Source organism: Callorhinus ursinus, unplaced genomic scaffold, assembly GCF_003265705.2.
Source record: "Callorhinus ursinus isolate GAN/ISIS: 27379988/994484 unplaced genomic scaffold, GSC_fseal_2.0 scaffold24, whole genome shotgun sequence".
Lineage (NCBI taxonomy): Eukaryota > Metazoa > Chordata > Mammalia > Carnivora > Otariidae > Callorhinus > Callorhinus ursinus.
The window spans coordinates 18,475,036-18,502,271 of NW_027397086.1; the positions used below are offsets into that span (position 1 = coordinate 18,475,036).

Here is a 27,236-nt window from a genome sequence, read left to right on the forward strand (position 1 = left end):
GAAAGATCTGGTCAGGTGGGCTGCTAAATTCTTAGCTAGGTGTTACTTTAGTCCAGCTGTTTGACCGCTGTTTAACATTGCTGTGGGGTGCAAAAGAAACACCACTGTCCACCAACGGAATTATAATATTGCTGAGGGGAAAGAGGAAGCATACATGTAAACAAATATGCAGGGAGCAAAGTGTATGATTATATAATATAGATAATGCTAAAATCATATTATCTGTGGTTCCCACATCTGCTATTTAGGGATGTATTATAGCTGGTAACACTGGGTTTCTATAGATTTCAGATCAGCATTTTTTATCTTTGTATTTGAGGTGATACCCATGCCATAAATTTAAATTAAATCTATAGTTGCTTTCAGTTGTATCTGCCACCGCACTTTGCGGGAGCTCCCAAGAAGCAGCACTGTTAGGTTTCTCTTTTATTTCATATTTATCGATTGAATGATTAGTATCATTGACATATGGAAGTTGCCAAAAGGTAAGCAGGACAATCTTGGGCTGGCATTTCTTAGAATTTGTTATTCTTTCACAAATCTCATGTAATTGTCACTTTGAATCAGGTGTTTGTAAAGTTAATGTTTATTGAAAGCTTACCGTGTGTTCTGGTCACTTTGTACATGTTGACTGACAGAATCCTTACAACACCCCTGTGAGTTTGGTGCTTTTACTGTCTCAGTGGTGGAACTTCCTTCAAATTATAGTTAGGACTTGAATTCAGATTCTCTGATTCCAAAGTTGATGTTAATTCTGACTGACTGTTGTATTACTCTCTCTGAAAGGGAAAATACAGTTTATAACAAGAGCAGCATGTTCCTCCCGCCCACCCCCCATGTCTTACTAGCCTCCAGAAGAAATCTGCTGTCGTGTATAAAATGTGGCAGTATTCTGAGGTTCGTTGAATAGAAATATTAGATTTTTGGGTGAGATGCCAGGATAGAGAACAGTTAGTTCTGACTGTTAAAGATAATTCTGAAATCTAGTTTGTAAATTACTTAAGATCATAGTGCTAGAACTGTTTGGAATGGAATGAAATTCAGTGCAGGGCATGTGGGCTAGTTTTTCTTCTAATATTATCCTCTGCCAGTTCGTGGAAAAGTTGACATTGTGGTTATGTTTCAGCAGTGGACAGGGAGATTTCTGACAGAGGGAAGGAAGCATTTGAGACTTTTCACCTGGTCAGCTGTTCAGTGGTTTCATATTCTGGGCTTTATAATTATAAGGCATCCTTAGCATCTGATCTTCACTGGGGTAAAGACAACTCAGGAAGGAGTACGGCCTGTAATCTTAAAGCACATTGACACTCTTCAGTTTGACCATTTGACAGAACCATGGGGAGCTTCACTTGCAAAAGCTGGCCAGATAATCAACATGTCAAATACCTTCTGAGAGAGGCTCTGCCAGTGCCTGGAAGCCTCGTGGCTCTTTTTGAGGGTGAGACGTGGGAAGCTGTCTGTGTAGCTGTGTGGGGGAACGTGATTCTGTGGCCTACTGAAATAGCCCCAGAGACAGCCATCCATGCAGCGGAGCCGATCTTTGTAGAAAGGCTCAATCATGCCTGTATCATTGAAATTTTGGTTACTTAGTCAAAGAGGAAAGTTAAAATGGGAAATAATGATATTTCTGTTTCTTATCACTTCTATTCTAATTCTTCATTTTTACCGCATTCTGTCTTGAATTATGCTTCCAATAAACCATAATATTTAATAAAGGCCAATGTCAGTGAAAGTAGTTGGCACTGGGGCATTCGACCTTGTTCAGGAGATAGATGTTAAAATTATTGGCCCTGCCAACATGCTCTGATGGTCTAATTCAAGTTTCTGGTCTCTGGTTTCAGGCCTGGCTAGTCTCTGCCTTGATGCTGTTGTCTTATATGGCTTATTTTCCCCACACATTTTCAGTTAAGTAAGCCGACTTTAAAAATCGAGTGACTGACTTTTGGTCCTGTCCTCATAGGGCTCCTGAGCCACTGTAGACTCAGGGTTCTATCTAAATGTACATAACTGATACAAAGTGTAATGTGAAAAATGCCTTCCACTGTTCTTTGGAAATTTCAAGTGAGAATAGCTTGAGCTAAGACAGAGGTTGGAAAATACTTTCAGAGAAAGTTTGAGTCTGATGTGCTGGAGTAGAGGTGCTGTGGCTGCGTGAAGTGTTTGTTGGGAAAGGAGATAAAATTTGGAGTTTGATACTTGACCCTTTCTGCCTTTTATGTTCTTTTTACGATTTGGGATCTTCAGCAAATTATTTTACCTTTCTAGGTCTAAGTTTCTTTCTCATAAAATTGGGATAGTAAGAAATACTCATAGTGTTGTTATGATTAATGTATATGAAAATGCACTGTATAAACAAGCTCTATGTAAATTATTATTATTATTTAGGTGAGGAGGCAGTAGGATATGAAGCTGGGAAGAGAGGTTGGGACTAGCTTGTGTGAGAATGCCAACACAACTAGTTTGGACTTTGTTCTGTAGACAGTAGAGGACCATCAAAGGCTTTTAAGCTGGAGTGTAACATGAGTAGGTCTGTTTTATAAGGATAACAGGTGGTAGTGGTGTAACATTGATTGCGTGGATCCAGAGACCAAGAGCAGCAAGACTAATTAGGAGGGTATCACAGTGGCCAAGTGAAAGAAACCTAGGGTCTGAAGTGGGACAGTGGAAGTGGATTTGGCAAGGAGGTAACATAACCTAGAATCCCTAAAATAGGCAGAAATTATCGGCCAAGTATATGAGTGTTGTTTAAGAGAGGGAGGAGTTAGAGATGATTCCAAGAATCTACCTGAGGGATCTGCGGGGGGTGGAGAGTATAGTCTCTGACAGATTTAGGGAAGTGGAAGTGGAGAAAAGAGAGAACAGGTTAGTGTTCAACAAAGAAATAATTTGTTGAGTGAATGAGTTGAATTATTGAGGTGCCCATGTTGCATTGTTTAGGGAGACTGTTTGGAATAGTAGCTGAAATGTCGTGTGGAGTCAGAGATGGTTTTGAATCCTGGCTCTGCTGCTTTTTGATTAATGTCCTTGAACAAGGGACCTAACTTCTGGGCTTTGGTTTTCTCATCTGTTAAGTGGGATAACCACCAAACCTATTTCACAGAGTTGTTGTAAGAGTGGGAAGAGATAAATAATGCATGTTAAGAACCTGGAATAGCGCTAGGCGTGTGGCTTCCTTGGGTGTGGGAACTTGTTCTGAAGCTTAGGACAGTGTGGGGGTGATGGTAGAGTCAGGGGAATGGGCAGATTGTCCAGAGGACAGCTGTCTGGGGGCTGTGCATATGTAGGGGTGAGAAGAAGACCAAGAAGAACCAGAGAAGGGGATCAGGAGTGCTGAGAGAGGGCAGAGGTTCCCAGCATTATGAATGTGCACCATTTACATTCTCAGTTGTAATGTGCAGTAACATGTGTACCCACCTACTAATACCCTTCTTATAAAAACTGTTGTATAATTAACACTTCCTTTCATTTTTAATGTAAGACTTTGTATGTTTGTGATTTTTGATGTATATGTACACATACACATATATGATGAAATCTATGTTGTATTGATATTCCAATGTTTGTCTTCGGTGAATAATTTGAAAGTATTAGCCTGTTATTTCTATACAATCACTTTTATTTGTGGACATACTCCTTATCTTTCTACAATTTGGTAATCACTATAATTTTTTCCTCATTCTGAATTTGCAAAGCAGGGCATCAAATTAGATCTTAGCATAGAAATGAAAAGTGCTTTTCTTTTTTTATTTCTTAATGATAGCTATGAATATAAATCTTTTAATTGCTTTTTTTTCCTGGTGTTCTAAATAATAGATTCTTTATACAATTGCATATGTACGAGTGGATGAACCTACCATTGGTGATCCAGAGGATTTTTGTCAAGACTGGATAAACCATGTATCACATTGATTGTAGAGGTTAGTAGTTCCTTAGTTTCTTAGGAAAAGACTATGAGTGTTAGTTTTCAAGTAGTATTGTCTGCCACAATAAAAAATGACTTTACATGCTCCTGGAATGTCATCCTGGAGTTAACGGTTTTATTTGTAAAAAAAAGAAAGAAAGAAAAAAAGGGGGACGTTGAAAGAGGCATCATCATAGTAATTGGATATCCCTAATTCTGCCTTTTTCACATGTGCTGTGATGAAAAAGCCACTAAATTCTACTTAATTCTGGGGCGGAATAAGACTCGTGTCGGTGTCATTCTTGGATGATATTGGATGGTCCTTTGATTGAAACTCTGTAAATTCAGATTGTAATTCTCTGATACCATGAGCTCAATATCCAATGTACCTCGGATTTTGTGGCTTCAATCCAAAGGTGCATCTTATTGCTTCTAATTTAACGATTGCATTCCCCTTCCCCCAGTGCATTCTGTTTTTCAGTATGTATATTGCTGATGATGGTGTATGATTCCTTAATTCAGTTAGGTGGAATTTTGAGGGATAGAATGAATGGAGTATTTTATAAATCAAAGTCCAACTTTAGCATAAGCTTTGGTTTATTTTTGCTATTTCACATATCTTCATTCCATTATAGAGAAATGGAAAACTGGGAGGTTGGAGGAATTGTTTAGAAGAAAAATGAGGATATTGTTTATTTGCTCTTAAATTCTTTCTCAGGGCTTTTGGGCCTGTGACAGATGTGTTAATGAAATTATGATGTACCGAAGGCAAGCAGGTCAAACCACAAATGCTGGAATTTAAATAGTGACTTAAAGAACTTTCTAGAGTTTACACATCCAAATGAGCATTGTCCTAAGTAATTAACTGCTTTGGTGGATCTTAACTATCACATGTTTGACTTTTATGCAGTCTGAACTCTTGCATAGTATATATTGTCTCCTCTGAGCTGGCTTTCATAAGCTGAACTAATCTTTCTGCTCATCAGTTTACTAACATTGATTTTTAACTGGGCATTGGCCAGCTGCTATCTCTGAGGGAAAGGGCTTCCTTGGGATGTGGGAGTGTTTGTGGAGCTCAGTGCATCTGGAGTGTGGCACTTATTCAGTAAATCTTGGGTACAGATGAGGGCTTCTGTCTCATCACTTGGCCCAACTCTGCCAAGCTAACCCTGTGACTTCTTCCTTCCCTCTGTCTGTGTGTGTGGAGGGGGGCAGGGGGATGTGTGTGAGCAGGAGAGGGTTGCCTTGCTAGGGCCTATGCTAGGTTGGTCAGGGAGGCTTAAAGTAGCTTGACACTATCTCCAGGTAGCTAGGACTTTGGAAGCGGCAGGAGAAGAAAGACTCCTTTCCCCTTCCCTGCTCAGAGTCAAGAGTGCATCCTCGTGCAGGGGTTTCCATATTGGAGTGTCTGCCTGGGTCCTGGGGGTAAGATGGTGGGCTAGAGGACAGGAAGTTGGTCTGACTTCTTAGTTCTGGGAGTAAGGGATACCAGCAGGGACTGTCAGCAGGCACCTCCTGCTCCGAGTCTCATTGCTTGCAGAAGTTCTTATCTGTCTCCCCTTTGGGCAGCCCTGGCTGGAAGGAGCCATGATGGAATGAATCCTCTCCCCATCTCTAACTTATATTGATTATTACTGGACTTCCTGACATTCCCCTTTTAAGTATGTTTGCATTTAATAATTTTTTTTTTTTTTTAAGGTAGGGGTTGGGGCAAACATCTTTTTAAAAACCTAGCAGTAGAGATCAAAATTGAAAGCATTTATTCCTGAAGAAGGATCTCGCTGGCCTCATTTGGATTTTGTCACTTAAGTATTAGAGTGGCATTTAGTGAATCGAAATGGCATATAGAAATCAATAGATGATGTGGACTTTACTTTAACCTTAGTTAGTATCTGGTTAGATTTATAATTCACAGGATTGATCTACCAGAAAAGACTGTTACGTATAAAATCTAGATGGCAGCTAGGCCTTCCTTACTCTTTGTGGTTTTAGCCTCACACTCCTAATTGCAGAGGTTGTCAAAGTCCGGAGGTGGTCCTCTCTCCGCCATCCCCAACCCCCATCACACCCTGTTTTTGTGAATTTCCTGTAATTTACTTTACTTATGCTTTTCTTCTGTTAGGTTCCCATTTCTGAAAATGATATTTTGGTTCCACTCATGTCAGCTTGGACGTGAAAACCCACCTGTTTCACTGGTTTACACACACACACACGCTCACTTACTCACTCCACTCTCCCAAGCATTTCAGTAATTTAGTTAACTCTGGAGTCATGGGGAAAGTCTTGGTGTAGAGGGTTTTTTCTGTCCTTCCACTGTTCTGTCCTCTCTCCACCTTTTTCTTCTCTTCTCTCTGTAGTAACTACTGCGTCCCTCCTGATTTGGAGCAGACCAGTTCTTTTTTTTTCAAAGATTTTTATTTATTTATTTGACAGAGAGAGACACAGCGAGAGAGGGAACACAAGCAGGGGGAGTGGCAGAGGGAGAAGCAGGCTCCCCACTGAGCAGGGAGCCCGATGCAGGGCTCGATCCCAGGACCCTGGGACCATGACCTGAGCCGAAGGCAGACGCCCGACGACTGAGCCACCCAGGCGCCCCATGGAGCAGACCAGTTCTGCCACACAATCAGACTGTCCAGAATTCCTCCCACCTTTTTTTTTTTTTAAACCCTAAGCATTCGTCATAGTATTAAAATATATATAGTCCCTTTTCCAAGAGATTCTGATGTCAGGTATTATAAATTGTCGCCAGTCCCCTCCTTTCCCTTGCTACAGATGTTAAATGTATAAACTTCTAACTAACTTTTCTAATGCACGAGGAATTAATATTTCATTCATTCAACAGGTATTTGAGCAACTCTTCTCTGCAAGGGACTGAATTAAGTGCTGGGATACCAAGAGACTTAAGTCACGGTTTCTCAACCTGAGGAGCTCTGTAGAAGGATGGAGGGTAGAGGAATGGGTACTTAGGTGGAATCAGATTGAAATCACACCTCAGAGAACTGCTTTGGTCTAGGGAGGAGAAGATCAGGCAGTTACATAATGTGCAGCAAAAGACAGTGCTAGGAGAGATGTAGAAAAGAGATCTGTGGGAGTTTGTAGGGTTCAGGTGGGATGTATAAGTGTGCAGCATGTAATATTTGAGCTGGACCTTGAATGGGAGGAATTGGCTGTGTGGAGAAGGAGACTATTCCCCGTTGGGGGACTTGGTTGACCAAATAATTGGGCAGGGAAAACATGGTACACTTAAGAAGCTATTGCAGTTTGGATTGCTGTTGCGGGAGTAATAGGGTACATGGGTGAGAAGATTCTTTTGGAGCTAGATAGGCCATTAGGAAGGAAGGACTCTTTCTCTGATCTGATAATTCACCCTAGGCGTGTGCTAGCTGCTTTTTTTTTTTAATGTACTTTCATAGAAGTACTTCTTTTTTTATTCCCCTTGGCAAAGACCTTCCACTTGTATTTGGACCCAGTTGTAAGCCGGCTTAGGCAAAAACAGGGCACTTATTTTAGGGAGTTTTATGGAAACACAAGGGGCCTTCATGAAATAGAAATCATCCAGTTCTTCCAGTTGCTCTCTGTGCCTTTGTGCCCATTCTTTCTTCAGACCAGCTTCTTCTGATTCTGTTTCATAGAGTAGGCTAAAGATGCCCATGTCCTGTCCATTGGCTTTATAGGTCCAGGCACTCAAGGGATGCTTGACTTTTTGGTCCCACTTCTGAATTGCTGAGGAAGGATGAATTGAGTTGGGACCCATCCTGACACATTGGCTGTGGCCAGGGTACAAAGTCATGTTGTACATGGTTGTCCAGTAAGCCTTCATGTCATTTCCACCCCCTTTCTCTGCTTCAGCAGTGCCGCAATTTAGCGTGTTGAAGGAGCATTGGGTTTGGAGTTGGACTGGCCTGGAGTTTGAACCCTAGCCCTGACACTTGCTACTTTATAGTCTTGATCAACATTCTTCTTCTTTTTTTTTAATCAACATTCTTAATTCTAGGCCCTGTTTCTTCAGGTGTAAGTTGAAGCTAATATTACCCTACTTCAATAAATAGTACTTTAGAGGGAAGTGTACTGCATTCTAGTGTGTACTTGGAAGGTAAAGACCTCTCGAGGTTCAACTTAATGATTCTTTGTCTTATTAGCTTGGTGACCTTCGGCAAATAGATCCTTAGCCTGTTTTTCATCTATAAATGCAGACAATAGTTACCCACCTCACAGTGTTTTTTGAGGCTCAAAGGGCTGTGTGAAACTGCTTTGTGACTATAATGTGTTTACATATGTATGAATCAGAAGAAAGTAAATACCAGGAGGGACAATATTTCCTTGTGAGATTATTCCATTAGAGTTTAGTACATTTCTGTGGTAACTTGATAGATCTTTCTCAAAATATCTTGTAGCTTTAGATTATTAATTGATTTATGATGCAGTGGGCAGTGGTCTAGGTATTTTCAGCTTTCCATTTCAATCTCAGCTTCCACTTAAGCTCTAACCTGATTAACAATTTAAAATTTACTTTCATATTCAGAAAAAATAATGTTCTTTGTAGAAAACTTAAGCAGCCTTAAAAATTCCTAAACCTGTTACCCTGAAATGGCTGTTTTCTCTTTTTAATTCAAACAGGTAATTCATGCTGATGAAGTAAATTAGCAATGACATAAAATTAAGCCAAAAAAGGATCCTCTGAAATTCCATCACATGGAGATAACCACTATCTTAAATTTAGTAACTTTTCCTATTCTTTTTGATGGTGTGTGCTTGCCTTGCATACTTTTTAAGGAATGTTTTGATGTTCAAGTTGTTATGAAAAGATGATACATCTGAGGAAATGGACATACTGCTATTTCTTTTTCTTTTTTTTAAAATTTTTTGTGTAAGTGATTATGTGAGTGAAAAACCAGTATTTAGGGGCGCCTGGGTGGCTCAGTTGGTTAAGCGACTGCCTTCGGCTCAGGTCATGATCTTGGAGTCCCGCGATCAAGTCCCACATCGGACTCCCTGCTCAGCAGGGAGTCTGCTTCTCCCTCTGACCCTCTTCCCTCTCGTGCTTTCTATCTCTCATTCTCTCTCTCTCTCAAATAAATAAATAAAATCTTTAAAAAAAACAAACAAACCAGTATTTGCCTTTTCTAATCCTGTGAACAAATAGCCTTTCCTCCTTAACTCAGAAGTCAGAGTTGTATTTTTTTGGAGCGATCTGAAGTATGAGTGATTTATGTGGACAGTTTTATTTGTCAGGAATAATTACATGTTTTCAGAAATATCAGTGGCTAATGGTGGATAACATCAAAGTGAAGTCCTTGAACCTTTACTGGTTATTTCTTCCTTGGGAGGGGTAGAAGGAAAGAAGGTACCTTCTTTGTCTCTACATAGAGAAATTGAAGACAGGTGAATAATGAATTATAGAAATATTTAATGGAAACTAAATGAATGTATTTATTTTTAGTAGGCTTTTTTCCGTACGTGAATGTAATAGTTGACATAAGCTAAACTGGGAATTGTCTTTTGTTTTGGGATTGAAGAATTTCAGTGTTTTCATATATTTTTTTGAGACTAAGTTTTGTTTTTTTTAAGATTTATTTATTTTAGAGAGTGCACTCGCACGGTGGGGTGGGCGGCGGAAGGAGAGGGAGAGAAGAGAATCTTAAGCAGGCTCCACACCTGGCGTGGAGCCCAATGCCCTGAGCCGAAATCAAGAGTTGGACGTTCAACCGACTCAGCAACCCAGGTGCCACTGAGACTAAGTTTTTTTAAACGACTTTATTTTTTTTTTAGAACAGTTTTAGGTTTACAACAAAATTGAGAAGGCACAGAGAGATTTCCCATGTTAACCCCCCACTTTACTCCCTCGCCCCACCCATAGCATGGCTTCCCCCGTCAGCATCACTCACCAGCATATACATTTTTAATCAAGGATAAACCACATTGACACAATCGCCTGAAGTCCATAGTTCATATTACAGTTCACTCTTGGTGTTCTGTATTGTATGGGTTTGGACATATATCCCTTATTATAATATACAGAGTATTTTCACGGCCCTAAAAATCCTCTGTTCTCCTCCAATTCATCCCTCCTTCGCCATTCCTTCCTGGAAGCCTGTGATCTTTTTACTCTCTCCATAGTTATGCCTTTTTGGGAATATTCTGTAGCTGGAATCAAACAGTATGTAGCCTTTTCAGATTGGCCTCTTTAGTGCTACTACTACTACTAAGTAGTAATGTGCCTTTAAGTTTCCTCCATGTCTTTCCATGACTTGAAAACTCTATTTGGCCCTGAAAAATATTCTGTTGTTTGTATGTACCAGTTTATTTATCCATTCACTTACTGAAGGACATCTTGGTTGCTTCCAAGTATTGGCCATTACAAATAAAGCTACAGTAAACATCCCTCTCCAGGTCTTTGTGTGGACATAAGTTTTCAACTCCTTTGGGTAAATAGCAAGAAGTGCAATTGTTGGATCATATGGTGAGATTCTTTAGTTTTTTAAGGAACTTCCAAACTGTCTTTCAAAGTGACCATGCCATTTTGCATTCCCACCAGTAAATGGTCTTATTTTTGTCCTTCCATATTCTTTAAGGTTCCTCTTAAGTTTTAAAATTCTGTGCTTTAAATTTCTTTCTTTACCCTTAAAACATGGCTTCTTTCAACAGATTTTTTTTTTTTTTTAAAGATTTTATTTATTTATTCATGAGAGACAGACAGAGAGAGAGAGAGAGAGAGAGGCAGAGGGAGAAGCAGGCTCCCTAGGAGCAGGGAGCCCGATGCGGGACTCGATCCCAGGACCCTGGGATCATGACCTGAGCCGAAGGCAGACGCTTAACCATCTGAGCCACCCAGGCGCCCTCAACAGATTTTTGTTAAAAAAATATGTTTTTACTGAGGAATATTTGAAAAATACATGAAAGTATAAAGAAGAAAAATTACTGATATATTTTCTTCCCCCTTTTATGTAGTTGTATCCTAAAATAAAATTAGTATGGTGTGTATATTCTTTTTTAAAATAATGAAATATTTCAAGTATGAAGAAAGTATAGAGATTAATCTTAGAAATACTTATGTATGTCCTACCCATCTTTGTCATATCTTTACATTTTTTGCTGTTAGCAAAAAAATTTTTATTTGAGAAATAAATATTAGAGATACAGTTCAAGTTTGCTGTGTTACCCCTTACAATTTCCCTTTCGTTCTCTTTTTCCTCTTCTCTCCCCTTTTCCTTCTTCTCTATTCTCTTCTAGTCCAGAGGTTGTCATTCCTGTGAAGTATATACATCATATGCACCATATACATAGCACTTAAACTGTACATAGCCTTCTGCACTTGCTTTCATTGATCTTAGGTTTTTAGATATTGTCATGTAGGTCCATGTGACATTTAACTCTTGTTTATTTTCACTGAGGTGTGACCCTGCCACAATTTCTCTACCGTTTTCCTGTTGACTGACATTTAGATTGTTTCCATGTTTTTGCTTTTTTACTGACCCTGTGTGTATGATCAGTTTCTTACAGGTGTTCCTTGTGCTTGTCTTTGCCTAGGAGAGTTTTTCTCCAGGATAGTGTTATACACAGTGTGGTCTAAGGAAGGAAGAATTATTTTTTGCAAATAGAGAACTGTGGAAGAGTGTAAATTGTCATTGTTAATTTATTTAATATTTCTCGTAAGACGTTCTCAACGAAGGACGAGTGTTCCTTATCTTTTTCTGACTGGTGACAGTTTGCAGCTGAGTTACTTTGAACAGCACTGCTTTAGGGTATGTTACCCTCGCGTAGAGTTGGTAGAGATTTGTTTTCAGAGATGGTATTGGTGTACACCCCATCAGCAGTGAACTCAAGTACCTCTTGGTTTGTTTCCGGTCTTTGCCAACAATTGGTAGATTTGCAGAGTTTCTTTCTTTCTTTTTCTTTCTTCTTTCTTTCTTTTTCTTTTCTTTCTTTCTTTCTTTCTTTCTTTCTTTCTTTCTTTCTTTCTTTCTTTCTTTCTTTCTTTCTTTCTTTCTTTCTTTCAAGATTTTATTTATTTATTTGACAGAGACACAGTGAGAGAGGGAACACAAGCAGGGGGAGTGGGAGAGGGAGAAGCAGACTCCCCACTGAGCAGGGAGCCCAATATAGTCCAACTGACTGAATCACCCAGGTGCCCCTTGCAGAGTTTTTCTGATGTGAAGGGTGCAATATTATATCTTATTGTGTTAATTTTGCATGCTCCTGATCAGTGTGATTGAGCATCTTTTTACGTATTATTTAGTTTATGGGTATCATCTCTGAATTGCTTGCTTATATCCTTTTTTCTTTAAAAACATTGGGATTAATTTGCTTTTTCTTTCTCTCTCTCTTTTTTTTAAAGATTTTATTTATTTATTCATGAGAGAGAGAGAGGCAGAGAGAGAGAAAGGCAGAGGAAGAAGCAGGCTCCCAAGGAGCAGGGAGCCTGATGCGGGACTCGATCCCAGGACTCCAGGATCATGACCTGAGCCGAAGGCAGACGCTTAACCATCTGAGCCACCCAGGCGCCCCTAATTTGCTTTTTCTTGATTTGCAGGAATGTTTAAAGTATTCTGTATAGGGGCGCCTGGGTGGCTCAGTTCTTAAGCGTCTGCCTTGGGCTCAGGTCCTGGGATCCAGCCCCGCAACGGGCTCCCTGCTTCGGGGGAAAACCTGCTTCTCCCTCTCCCAGTCCCCCTGCTTGCGTTCCCTCTCTCGCTGTGTCTTTCTGTCAAATAAAGAAATAAAATCTTTAAAAAAAAGTATTGTGTATTTAAATCCTTTTCATTTAAAAACATGGTTGCTTTTTATAACCTATCTTTTTATTTTATGTTTTGTGTTTTATGATATTTTTAAATCTTAACCCATTAGTCTTTTATGTTTTGTGCCCAAGTTTTAATTTTCCCTTCGTAGTTTTACTTTAAAATCTTTAAAATTCTACTTTTTACATATGTCATTAATCTACCTGCAAGGGATTTTTAGGTATTTCTTTTCCATATGGGTAAACAAATTTTTTTCCAGTTTTCATTGACTAGTTCATTTTTTTCTTTGCCTAGTTCTTCTGACCCCATAACTCCGTTTTCTTCCTATTTTTGTATGCTGCCTTTTATTTCCTTTTTTGGATTCTCCTTCCTTTATCTTTAAATGCTGTTGTCTTGGCCACTCTGTCTCTGGCTTTCGGGGACTTACTTGCAGCGTACCACTAGCACGTACAAGTGCTCAGACCCGTACCACGTCCTCGCCTCTTCCTTCTTCCCTCTGTTGATCCCTGACCACCAAGCCGTGACACGGGGTGGGGTTTCAGTGACTACTTGAACGAGTGCATGAGGGATCGAGTTAGGGAAGTTAGTGCTTCACGGTGGAAGTAGGAGGGTGCTGGGCCTTGAAGGAGGAGAGAATTTAGATGAGCGGGGAGGAGGTGGAAGGGTGAGTTGCAACTTGACACATTTGGTGTTAGCTTCTGATTCATAATGGTGCGCTTTCTCTAGTGTCATTTTTTGACCTTTGATTTTTGTACATTGTTCCATTTTGTCTTAACTACCACTTGAATGAGACAAAATCACATGATCTTTTGGTGATGCTCTCAAACAGGGCTCCTGTGTCTGATGTAGTATGTGTAGCATAGTGCCCTATAGAAAATAGGATCATTGTTGCAGACAGTGGCACAGCGTTGGCAAGGTTTTTTAGACTGAAGATCAGAAGACCCCATTCTAGTTCTTGCCCTGCTGCTTATTACCTCTGTGAACTTAGGTGAGTCCTTAAAACCCACTGTGTTTTTTATGTTGAACAGTCTTTTAGTCCTCTCCAACTGTGAGTTCAGTAGAAATCTTTCTTTGTGGCATAGGTTTCAAAATAAGTTTTTTTTTCTTGGGTGGTATTTTCATGGATGTTTATAATTCATGAAACTGCACACTTCCATTTTGCGCATTTTTGTAGATGTTTTATTTCACAATGAAAAAAGATTTTAAGAACCCACAAAAGACTAGGTTTCTTATGTCCATGTGCCCCCTCCCCCCTCAAAAAAAAATTCCAGCTAGATTAAAGACTTGAATGCAGAAAGCAAAATCATAAGAGCAGGAAGAAAACATAGATAAATATATGTGGCAGGGGTCTCCAAGTCCACCTCCAGGTTCAGTGAGTTGAATTCACAGGACTCCACATATATTTGTACTCATGTCTAAGATGTATACAGTGAAAGGATAAAAAGCAAAATCAGCAAAGGGAAAAGGCACATATGTGGAGCAAAGTCCAGAGGAAACCAGGTACAAGCGTCCAAGAGTCCTCTCCCAGTGGAGTCACACAGGACGTGCTTAATATTAACCCTCTAGCAGTGAGTTGTGACAACACACGTGACACGTTGTCTACCAGAGATGCTCATTAGAGACTCAGTGCCAAGGGCTTTTAATCAGTGCTGGTCATGTTGGCATCTCCTGCCTGACACGTACCACAATTCCAGAGTCTGAGAAGGAAAGCAAGTGTTCAGCATAAACCATATTGTTTGTACAAAGGGTTTAGGCCCAGTGAGCCACTCTTAGCAATTCTGGGAGTGGGGGGATCTCTCCTGAAACCCATTTCCAGATGCCAGCCAAGGGCCAGCCTGGTAGGCGCGTGTTTCTAAGGATAGCCGTCTCAGGCCTGCTATGTTAACTATTTTCTTTTTCTTCCTTTCTTTTTTTTTTTTTTTAAGATTATTTGTTTATTTGACAGAGAGACACGCAGCGAGAGAGAGAGAACACAAGCAGGGGGAGTGGGAGAGGGAGAAGCAGGCTTCCCGCGGAGCAGGGAGCCCGACGTGGGGCTCCATCCCAGGGCCCTGAGATCATGACCTGAGCCGAAGGCAGACTCTCAACGACTGAGCCACCCAGATGTCCCTATGTTAACTCTTTTCTGCAGAATATATTATTTTTTGTAATCTTAGAGTAAGAAAGGCATTTCTTAGCATGACTAGAAGCTCTGAAGCCATAAAAGGAAGGAAGGGTAAATTTATATTTTAAAAACTTAGATATGAAAAGGAAGTGCTCTAGAGTCACAAGGCAAGTATTTATGATTGTGGGAGAATAGGGGGAGATTTTTTTCCCTAGTATATAAAAGCTTTTATAGTTCAGCAGCTCAAAAGAATAGTGAGTAATTTGCTGAGGAAGGTATTTCAAAGGACCAATAAATATTTGAGAAGATACTTTACCTCAGTGATAAAATAGGTATAAAATAAGACAACAGTGTGACCCCTTTTCATCTATCATATTCAGCTAAGATTGATTACAGTCTTTATAAAATTGAGTACTCAGTGTAGGAGTGGGTATGGGGAAATTGCTACTTGTATACACTGCTGGTGGTAAAAATTAGCACAGACTTTTAAAATTAAGTTTTTAACTCCAGTGTAGTTAACATACAGTGTTATATTAATTTCAGGTGTACAACATAGTGATTCAACACTTGATACATTACTCAGTAGCACAGACTTTTTGAAGGGTATTTTTTTCAAAATCTCTTAAACTTGTTGACACACCTACCCTTTGACTCAGCAGTTCCATTTCTAGAGTTTTAGCTTACAGAAACCCATACAAGTGCACAGATGCATGGATAAGAATGTTCTTTGAAGCATTGTTTGTGGTCCTAACTGGTGATAACACAAATAGAGGGTTAGTTAAATACGTTGTACTACTTCTATAGACAAAGTCTTCCTGTAGCCATTATCAATTAGACTTTTATTTAGTGCTACGGAAAGATATTTAAGATTTTATATGTAACCAAACATTTTTTTAGTGTTCTTCATTTGGTATTTAAAACCTGATCTGAATGGATATGTGGTTCTTTATAATCTTTGATTATCCCACTTAGTGTGAGTGCCCATATGTTTTATTACAGAAATATGAATGTATTTGATTACAGGTACTGCTCTAGAACCCATTGGATGGATGGGGTTATTTGAAATACACAGTATATTCACTATATTGTATTTCTAAAATCTAAAAAGTTCTGAGACATATTGCTCCAAAGGTTTCTGGTAAAGGACTTGTATTAATCAAAAGGAAAAAGAAAGGCAAACTGTAAAATACTCTATTATATTCCAGTGTTTAGGTTAAAATAATGTTAGTTTTATGAACAGGAAATAATAGTTCAGAATATATTCTCCACACTTAACAGTGATTATCTGAGGTTATGGCAATGTCTTTTTCTCCTAAGTGAAAATACTTTGATACACGTTTGTATGCAATGAACAATGTCAGAGTTGTGAAGAGAGTGGAGCCGGCTTCTGACTCTGAGGTAGTGTTGGTCGTATCTCAGATACTGTGTGATGGCCTGGAGGGTCTCACTTCCCTACAACTGAAAACTTAGTCTGTGTGAAAGATGAATTTGAGTGTTGGATTCCTTTTGAATTTTCAGAACTTTTGGTTACAATCCTTTTTTTTTTTTCCAAATATAATTTTATTATGTTATGTCACCATACATTACATCATTAGTTTTTGAGGTAGTGTTCCATGATTCATTGTGTATAACACCCAGTGCTCCATGCAGTATGTGCCCTCCTTAATACCCATCACTGGGCTAACCCATTCCCCCACCGCTCTCCCCTCTAAAACCCTCAGTTTGTTTCTCAGAGTCCATAGTCTCTGATGGTTCATCTCCCCCTCCGATTTCCCCCCCTTCATTTTTCCCTTCCTACTATCTTCTTCTTTTTTTTTTTTTAAACATATAATGTATTATTTGTTTCAGAGGTACAGGTCTATGATTCATCAGTCTTACACAATTCACAGCGCTCACCATAGCACATACCCTCCCCAATGTCCATCACCCAGCCACCCCATCCCTCCCACCCCCCAACACTCCAGCAACCCTCAGTTTGTTTCCTGAGATTAAGAGTCTCTTATGGTTTGTCTCCCTCTCTGGTTTCTTCTTGTTTCATTTTTTCCTCCCTCCCCTATGATCCTCTGTCATGTTTCTCAAATTCCTCATATCAGTGAGATCATATGATACTTGTGTTTCTCTGATTGACTTATTTTGCTTAGGATAATACCCTCTAGTTCCATCCACATTGTTGCAAATGGCAAGATTTCTTTCTTTCTTTTTTTGATGGCTGCATAATATTCCATTGTGTGTGTGTGTGTGTGTGTGTGTGTGTGTGTATATATATATGTATATATATATACATATATATATATATATATACACACACACCATATCTTCTTTATCCATTCATCTGTTAATGGACATCTGGGCTCTTTCCACAGTTTGGCTATTGTGGACATTGCTGTTCTAAACACTGGGGTGCACGTACCCCTTCAGATCACTACATTTGTATCTTTGGGGTAAATACCCAGTAATACAGTTGCTGGGTCGTAGGGTAGCTCTATTTTCAACTTTTTGAGGAACCTCCATACTGTTTTCCAGAGTGGCTGCACCAGCTTGCATTCCCACCAACAGTGTAGGACGGTTCCCCTTTGTCTGCATCCTCGCCAACATCTGTCGTTTCCTGACTTGTTAATTTTAGCCATTCTGACTGGTGTGAGGTGATATCTCATTGAGGTTTTGTTTTGGATTTCCCTGATGCCGAGGGATGTTGAGCACTTTTTCATGGGTCTGTTGGCCATTTGGTTGTCGTCTTTGCAGAAATGTCTGTTCATGTTTTCTGCCCATTTCTTGATTGGATTAGTTGTTCTTTGGGTGTTGGGTTTGATAAGTTCTTTATAGATTTTGAATACTAGCCTTTATTTGATATGTCATTTGCAAATATCTTCTCCCATTCTGTCAGTTGTCTTTTGGTTTTGTTCACTGTTCCCTTTGCTGTGCAAAAGCGTTTTATCTTGATGAAGTCCCAATAGTTCATTTATGCCCTCGCTTCCCTTGCCTTTGGAGATGTGTCTAGGGAGAAGTTGCTGAGGCTGAGGTTGAAGAGGTTGCTGCTTGTGTTCTCCTTTAGGATTTTGATGGACTCCTGTCTCAGATTTAGGTCTTTCAACCATTTTGAGTCTGTTTTTGTGTGGTGTAAGGAAATGGTCCAGTTTCATTCTTCTGCGTGTAGCTGTCCAATTTTCTCAGCACCATTTGTTGAAGAGACTGTCTTTTTTCCATTGGACATTTTTTCTTGCTTTGTCGAAGATTAGTTGACCATAGAGTTGAGGGTCCATTTCTGGGCTCTCGATTCTGTTCCATTGATCTATGTGTCTGTTTTTGTGCCAGTACCATACTGTCTTGATGATGACAGCTTTGTAATAGAGCTTGAAGTCCGAAATTGTGATGCCACTGGCTTTGCTTTTCTTTTTCAACATTCCTCTGGCTATTTGGGGTCTTTCCTGGTTCCATACAAATTTTAGGATTATTTGTTCCATTTCTTTGAAAAAAAGTTGATAGTATTTTGATAGGGATTGCATTAAATGTATAGATTGCTCTAGGTAACAGACATTTTCACAATATTTGTTCTTCCAATCCATGAGCATGGAATGTTTTTCCATTTCTTTGTGTCTTCCTCAATTTCTTTCATGAGTATTCTGTAGTTCTCTGAGTACAGATCCTTTGCCTCTTTGGTAGATTTATTCCTAGGTGTCTTAGGGTTTTGGGTGCAATTGTAAATGGGATCGACTCCTTAATTTCTCTTTCTTCTGTCTCGTTGTTGGCGTATGGGAATGCAGCTGATTTCTGTGTATTGATTTTATATCCTGCCACTTTACTGAATTCCTGTATGAGTTCTAGCAGTTTTGGGGTGGAGTCTTTTGGGTTTTCCACATAAAGTATCATATCATCTGCAAAAAGTGAGTTTCACTTCTTCTTTGCCAATTTGGTTGCCTTTTATTTCTTTTTGTTGTCTAATGGCTGTGGCTAGGACTTCTAGTACTGTGTTGAACAGCAGTGGTGATAGTGGACATTCCTGCTGTGTTCCTGACCTTAGGGGAAAAGCTCTGTTCTCTGTTTTTCCCCATTGAGTATGATATTCGCTGTGGGTTTTTCATAGATGGCTTTTCTGATATTGAGGTATGTGCCGTCTATCCCTACATTCTGAAGAGTTTTAATCAAGAAAGATGCTGTACTTTGTCAAATGCTTTTTCTGCTTCTATTGAGAGGATCGTATGGTTCTTGTTCTTTCTTTTATTAGTGTATTGTATCACACTGACTGATTTGTGGATGTTGAACCAACCTTGCAGCCCAGGGATAAATCCCACTTCGTCATGGTGAATAAACCTTTTAATATACTGTTGGATCCTATTGGCTAGTATTTTGGTGAGAATTTTTGCATCCATGTTCATCAGGGCTATCTGTAATTCTCCTTTCTGATGGGGTCTTTGTCTGGTTTTGGGATCAAGGTAGTGCTGGTTTCATAAAATGATTTTGGAACTTTTCCTTCCATTTCTGTTTTTTGGAACAGTTCCAGAAGAATAGGTATTAATTCTTCTTTAAATGTTGGGTAGAATTCCCCTGGGAAGCCATCTGGCCCTGGGCTCTGGGGAGATTTTTGATTATTGCTTCAATTTCCTTACTGGTTATGGGTCTGTTCAGGTTTTCTGTTTCTTCCTGGTTCAGTTTTGGTAGTTTATACTTCTATAGGAATGCATCCATTTCTTCCAGATTGTCTAATTGGTTACAGTCCTTCTTGTTTCTGAAAAGACACTTTTGGGGTCCTAGGCCTAATTTGCCTTGTCACTTTCATGAGGTTGTTTCCTGGGTTGGGTAAGGGCACAGAGTTCAGATACCTTTTTTTTTTTTTTTTTTTAAAGTTTTTATTTGTTTATTTGAGAGAGAGAGCATGGGCATAAGCGTGGGGTGTGGGGGTGGGGAGGCAAAGAGAGAAGTGGGGCTTGATCCCAGGACTCTGAGATCATGACCTGAGTTGAAGGCAGCTGCTTAACTGATTGAGCCACCCAGGCGTCCCCAGAGTTCACATTCTTTCTGTGCCTCTAGAAACAGGATTCAGGGACCATACTATTGCTAAATCTTTATTTTTAATTTTGTTAGCTTTGACAGGTTGATAATTTTAGTACTTGATTATATCAGGACTTATTTACATTTCTTTTCATAAAGCTTGAACATGATTAATTACCTTTTATTTAAAGTATGGTGTGTAAAAAAAAAATAAAAATAAAGTATGGTGTGTATCTAAAGATGGCGTAAGAGCGTTACACTGATGCCCCTCAAAGGGTGGAGGAGGCTTTCACTCTTCCTCTGGTATACTTGGCCCGTTTTGGAGGGACTCCATGTGACGTTTGGTGCCCTTTTGGCCTTCCCACAGTCCCATTATAAATAATTTTATTGCATTTAGGATGCTACATTTTCTTTTCTAGTGAGGGAGAGCGGAAAGTTTAGGCACTATACTGGGGATACATAGGAAGAAACCGAATGGTTGTATGAAAACGAAAGAGACCGATATCACTTGGCTTTTTATAAGCCTTTGGTACAGATTGTCTAGGTCAGTTTGTTAGGAAGAATTTAACTTTCTGCCTTCTTCCCCGGAACAATTCTTCCGTCGTTTCTGTAGCTAAAATCCGTGGGCAGTGTTTACTGCCTGAGATCTGAGAGGCACTAGGGCAGAGCCTCCTGTGCTGGTACAGATACTGCAGACTGACTGCCCAGCCACCACACAGAAGCAGCTGGTCTGCTACTCTCACAGCCGCCCTGCCTGCCTTTTCCTCCTCCCTTCTTCCTCACTCTTTGCTTCTTCCTTTATTATTGAGCTTTGGGCTAAACTTTGAGACTTTATTTGGATTTCACCACTTTTTCCCATTAATGTCCTCTTTCTGTTCCAGGATCCAACCCAGGGCACCAGCCTGTGCTTAGTTGTCTCCCCAGTCTCCTCTGGTCTGTGACAGTGTCTTAGTCTTTCCTTGTGTTTCACCATCTTGAAGCCTGGAGTGGTACTGGTCAGATATCCTGTGGAAGTTCTTCCAATTTGGGTTTTTCTAGTTGTTTTACTGATAATTAGATGGGGGGTCTGGGGCTTTTGAAAGAACACCACAGAGGTGCAGGGCCCTTCTTGTCACATCCTATCAGGGATCATGATAGCCCTGTGACATCAGTCATGGTGTTAACTTTCATCACTTGGTAGAGATCGTATTTATCATGTGTCTCCACTGTAGCATCAACATTTTCCTTTTTCCTTTTTCTGTTCTTTGGAAGCAAGTCCCTAAACCTAGTCTACCCTTTCAGAGAGGGTAGAGGCAGAAATGAAGCTGTACCTCCTGCAGGGGGAGGTCTCTCTATATATTATTTGGAATTCTTTTAGAAGAAAGATGTGTTTCTTTTCTCCCAATGAATTTAATCATTTAATGATTTCTTTACATCGGCATGGATTCATGTAGATTAATTTTATACTTTGGGTTATAATCCAATTCTGTGTTATTTATTTTGTTCCCCAAATTATTCCAGCCTTGGCTGTATTGGAACTCTTTCAGGTGGCTCCTGGAGACCTTTGACCGTGTTTCACGCCCCATTTTCTTTCTAGCATGACAAAATGCTTCAGGTTCATCTTGCTTTTTCAGTGCTCCAGCCCCAGAATCTGTCATTTTTTTCAAGGAGCCTGGCTCCTCTTTTTGGAGAATGGTATTTAAATACCAGGATTTGGGTGCAGGGTGTGCTTGTTGCTACCAGAATGTCTTGCCTCTATGTTCTATGTGTGTGCGTCTTTGAAAAATTTGGAAAATATCAAGCATACACAAGAGTACAAATTCTCAATGTCTGTCGTGCAGCTTGAACAGTTATTGATTAGTGGCCAATCTTGCTTTCATTTATATGGCCTCTCCCCATGCCTCACCCCTCTGCCTGTGATTATTATTTTTTATGAAGACCCAAATGAGGCTATTACTTTATTTATATTAAAAAAATAAAAATTGTATATATTTAAGGGGTACATCGTGATGATTTGATATATATGTACATGTGGAATGATTACTGTAGTCAAGCTAATTAACATATCTTCTCACATAGTTATCTTTTTGTGTATGTGTGGTGAGAGCATCTGAAATTTACTCTCTTAGCAAATTTCCAGTACACCCTTGGTTATTTCAAGTAAATCCCGGTAACTATATTATTTCACCTATAGATATTTCAGTCTTGATCTCTAAAAAATACTCTTAAATAAAATTTTAAATTGAGGTATAATAGAGTAGAAAGTATGAAAGTGTAGAGCTTGATGAATTTTTATCAAGCTATATGTCTTTGTAACCATCACCCAGAACAAGATACAGGGCATTTCTAGCCCCTCAGAAGCCTCTTCAATCACAAGTGATAATTTTCAAGAACCTTGAAAAACAAACATAAACCACAATACCGTTATTACACCTAAGAAATTAACAATAATTCCTTAAAATAAAATATCCAGGCATTTGCAAATGGTAGGTTCCCCTGTCCCTACCCCTCCCCTCCCTTGGAATGTTCTGCCTCCCTGTTCTGTACTTTGTTACAGTCTGGGTTTTGCTGAGAGCATCATGGTGGTGCTGTTTAACATGTTCCTCTCATAGAGGCTTTCTTGGTTGAAACTGGTCTCTCACCTTCTGCTTAGGTAATCCCACCACAGTAGTGGGCAGTGGTTCTGTCTGTGGAGAAACATCATCAGTAAGGTGCCTTCTCCAAATAGATATTGTCCCTGGTGTCTGATTAAAGTTCTCCTTCCCACTGCTTGTTAGATCTAGAAGATTTCTTCAAAATTTTTGTATTCTTTTCAGTATAACAAATCCTTTAGAAGAAAGGAATAACTATATGTAGAAGAGAATTTTGATATTCTTGGCTTTGTTTTCTTCTCTTCTAGGGGTTAAATGACCAGGACAGTTGTAAGAAAGTATAAATAACTAGTAAACCTTTTTTAGTGTTGTTTCCTAGTATGTCAGAGTCGTCTGCATACAGGGCTAGTTGTGGTTAATCATGACTGAGTGGTCTGCAGTACAGGAAAAGGATTAAGCTCTAAAAATACTTAGTTTTGGTTGTGTTTGATTTGTTAAGTTCTTTTTTTCTTCTTATATTATAGATCAGCTTGAACGGGTCTTTTTACGACTTGGCCATGCTGAAACAGATGAACAATTACAGAATATTATATCTAAATTCCTTCCTCCTGTTTTGCTCAAACTGTCCAGCACCCAAGAAGGAGTACGCAAAAAGGTAAGCATGTTGGGACAGTTGGGGGAATTAAATGGTGAGTAAATGGGTATATATTATGAAGTGAGTTTTCTGTTCTCATTTATTGAAATCTAGGTTCATGATCTCATTATGGCCTTTCAAAATGGAAAGTAAGTCTGGGACCAGCTTACAGGATTTAAACGTAGCTTTCGTATGCTTAGCACAGCTGCATTTAGTACCAACTGTACACTGGGCATCAGTGCCAGATGATATAATTGAGATAATTATTCTGAATACGTGGAGGCTTGATCTAAAATCCGTGCCCTTGATTCTGATATGAAAGTCAGGTGGTAATGGGGCAAAAATATTCTTTAGCTTTGGCTGACTATGAATACAGCTTTCATGAAAATTAAGCAAAATAATTTTTTAAAAAAGCAAGAGACCTTACAGCTCCTGTTTTAGGATTCTGAAGTACTGTCACCAAAAGTTGGGTAACTATCACATCAAGATTTTTTTTTTTAAGATTTTATTTTATTTATTTTATTTTTGTTTATTTTTAATTTTTCAAGTTTTTATTTAAGTTCCAGTTAGTTAACATACAGTGTAATATTACTTTCAGGTGTAGAGTTTTTTTTTATTACTATGTTCAGTTAGCCAGCATATGGTACATCATTAGTTTTTGATGTGGTGTTCAATGATTCATTATTTATTTGAGACAGTGAGAGCAAGAAAGCATGAGCTGGTGGGGGGAGGGGCAGAGGGAGAGGGACAAGCAGAGTCCCCGATGAGCAGGGAGGGCTCGATTCCAGGACCCCAGGATCATGACCTGAGCCTAAGGCACTAATGCTTAACTGATTGAGCCACCCAGGTGCCCCAAGATTTTCTTTTTTTTTTCTTTTAAGATTTTATTTTTAAGTAATCTCTACATCCATTGTGGGACTCGAACTCACAACCCTGACAAGAGTTGCATTCTCTACTGACTGAGCCAGCCAGGTGCCCCTCAAGATTTTCTTTTTTAACCTAAATGTTCTGCAGGGAACATTTGCCTCCTTCATTTTTAAAATAGTTCATTAGTCTTCTGGTATATTTATACTAGACCTTCAGGTCTTAGAGCTGTCATCAGGTTTCATCTCTTGGGCCACTGTGATTGATTGGAAATGGCTCCTTGGAGGTTTGCCCTGAGAGGGATTTTGAGGCCCAATTTGGGTTCATTGGACAGAGAGTCTCTTTAAGAACATCTTTTAGGTTTGCAGGAAGAGAGAGGGCATTCTCATCAGGTATTTGACATGCCTGTTGTTAACACTGCCTTGCTAAACATGTATGTGTTTGATCCTGTCACTGTCCTATTTAAAACTCCTCTGTGGCCTGTTACCCTCAGGAGAGCAAGTTATACTAAAAGGCCCCTCATGAATTGGTTTCTGCTAGGTAACTAGCAGAATTCACGCTAGTGAATGAAAGAAACATCCAGTTGGGGAGACTGATATTAAACAATCAGACAGATAGTATCCAGTTATAAATTGTAATAAGTACCAAGGTAGAAAAGGATCTTTGAAAGAATATATTTGAGGACTTGATTTAAACTGAATGTGGGGCGTAAGGAAGGCCTCTGTGGTATGTAGGAAGTAGCCAGAGAGATGGGAAGACTATATAAGACACAGCAGGCCCTGTGTGGACGTTCTGAGCTAGAACAGTGTGGGACGCCTTCAGGGACCTAAGGGCCACCCAGTGCACCCAGTGATAGGAGTGATAGGTGGTCAGGCTTTGGGGAGAGGAAACAGGGACGCCAGTGGGCAGCAGTTTGAAAACTTATGTATACATAATTTCAATATGAAATTTTGTGATTGATGAAAACTTGTATTGATTTTCAGTTGTGTAATTTTTGGGTTCCTAACTATCAGTGTCATCATGCACATTAGACTTAACCAGGATATCCTGCAAGGGTAGGTGGTAATTTGTGGATAAATTGAGTGAAAGAGAAATAAAAGTTTTAGATTTCTAGTGACATATCATTAGAGTATATTTGCTATTTTAAGGAAAACAAGGTTTATTATGTAGAATTTTACTTTATAGCCAGCTTTATTTATTTAGTTTTTAAAAGATTATTTATTTATTTATTTGACAGAGAGAGACACAGCGAGAGAGGGAACACAAGCAGGGGGAGTGGGAGAGGGAGAAGCAGGCTTCCCGCTGAGCAGGGAGCCCGATGGAGGGCTCGATCCCAGGACCCTGGGATCATGACCTGAGCCGAAGGCAGACGCCTAACAACTGAGCCATGCAGGCGCCCCACTTTATAGCCAACTTTAAATGTAGTCTGTCATTAGAATATCTAAAATTAAAGACTGCCCATACCAAGTACTGACAAGGTTGGACTGGAACTCTCACAGACTGCTGGTAGGTGTGTAAATTAGTATAACCATTTTGGAAAACTGTTTGGAAATACTCTAAAGCTTATATGCATACTCCATGACGCATATCCAGTCCTGAGTTCATATATAACAGAAGTATGTATATATGTGCACTAAAAGCATATCTAAGAATGTTCATAGCAGCATTATTCGTAAGAGCCCAAACTGGAAATAATCTCATGTCTATCAGGAGAGTGGATAAATGACGGTATTTCCTTACTAGAGCAGTGAAAGTGAACGGCTATGAGCAACAGAATGGGTGAATCTCAGATACGATGGCGAATAAAACATTCAGACACGAGTTCACCTTATGTGTTCCATTTACAGAAATTTAAAAATGGTGTTCGAGGAATGCCTGGGTGGCTCAGTTGGTTAAGTGTCTGCTTTCAGCTCAGCTCATGATCCCAGGGTCCTGGGATCGAGCCCTGCTTTGGGGGGGGGGGGTCCTTGCTCAGCAGGGAGTCTACTCCCTCCCCTTGGTCCCTCCATCTCCCTCTGCCCCTTCTCTAGCTTGTGCTCTCTCTCGCTCACTCTCTCTCTCCAATAAATAAATAAAATCTTTAAAAAAATGGTGTTCGAAGTCAGGATAGTGGTAACTTTTGGGGAAGAGGGGTTAGTGAGTGGAGGGGCATGGGGTAGACAGGGCTTTTGTGGTCCCAAGTGTGCTTACTTTATGCAAATTTATTGGGGTATGCACTCTCAGTTGTACACTTTAGTTATGTTTTATACTTCAATTAAAAAGCTTATTAATGAATAAATGAATATAAATGTATGAGTAGTAAGAACTGATATAGACAAGATACTATATACCTGAGGTTGGTGATTCTGTAGGTTTACTAATAGTTGTCCATGGGGAAGGTTGGTTCAGTTGATTTTTTTTTTTTTAAATGTCGTTTATTTATTTATTTATTTATTTTTAAAGATTTTTATTTATTTGACAGAGAGAGAGAGACACAGCGAGAGAGGGAACACAAGCTGGGGGAGCGGGAGAGGGAGAAGCAGGCTTCCTGCGGAGCATGGAGCCTGATGCAGGGCTCGATCCCAGGACCCTGGGATCATGACCTGAGCTGAAGGCAGACACTTTACGACTGAGCCACCCAGGCACCTCTGTCGTTTATTTAAAGTAAAAAAAATTATCATAAAAAGAAAGTGTGTGATTGTGGGCATGACTGTCTGTCACTAATAATGATTTCCCATAGAGCTCTGCCAGGACTCAGCCTAGATTAGGTTGTCAGAAGAGGGCTGTTTCTTGAGCCTGGTTCCTCCTGATTCTTTTCTCCATCAGTCAGCTGTATCTGAGGTCTGGACAGCTAGGAAGTTGAGATGAGTATGTGTGGTAATGCAAGTTTCTAGGTCTCTGTAAGGTATATTAGTGGTTCCAAGGATGGCTCATGGTGACAGACACTTCAGATGAATTGAGCTCGACTGTCAGTGTTGGTTGGAAAGGTTAAAAGAATGGGCTCTGGAATCAGATCTTTACTATGTCACCTGGTGGCTCAGTGTCCTAGGACGTTACTTCAGTCCCCTAAGCCTCTGATTCCTCGCCTGTGAAATGGGAATGACAATACCATCTCTCTGGTTGTGAGAATCAGGAAATACAGAGTGCTATGCAGAAATGTGTTCTGTACAGAAACTGCTTGATAAATGTCAGCTATTTCATTATTCATTAAACATAATTACAGATTTGTTATTTTTTTTAAGATTTTTATTTATTTGACACAGAAAGGGATAGCAAGAGAGGGAACACAGCAGTGGGAATGGGAGAGGGAGAAGCAGGCTTTGTTGTTATTCTTAAAATTCACATTTCATTATTGCTTCAGATTCACTTGAACTTTTGTTGTTGCCAGGGATAGTCCTACAACTCTTTATTTTTAAAAATATTTATTTATTTATTTTAAAAATTTATTTGAGCAAGAGAGAGC

General features: G+C 39.6%; 1 protein-coding gene across 3 annotated transcripts in view; it reads left to right on the top strand.

The window, feature by feature from the left end:
- The window catches only part of ECPAS (Ecm29 proteasome adaptor and scaffold), a 100,003-nt gene that overhangs the window by 4,408 nt on the left and 68,359 nt on the right, over positions 1 to 27,236 (top strand). For 2 of the 3 annotated variants that reach the window (XM_025888018.2, XM_025888019.2), the window contains exon 2: positions 22,821 to 22,951. In XM_025888018.2, the coding sequence (XP_025743803.1) occupies positions 22,821 to 22,951 (131 nt within the window). Of the gene's footprint in view, positions 1 to 3,813; positions 3,918 to 22,820; positions 22,952 to 27,236 lie in introns of all 3 variants that reach the window. The other variant, XM_073876560.1, reaches the window with a different exon arrangement.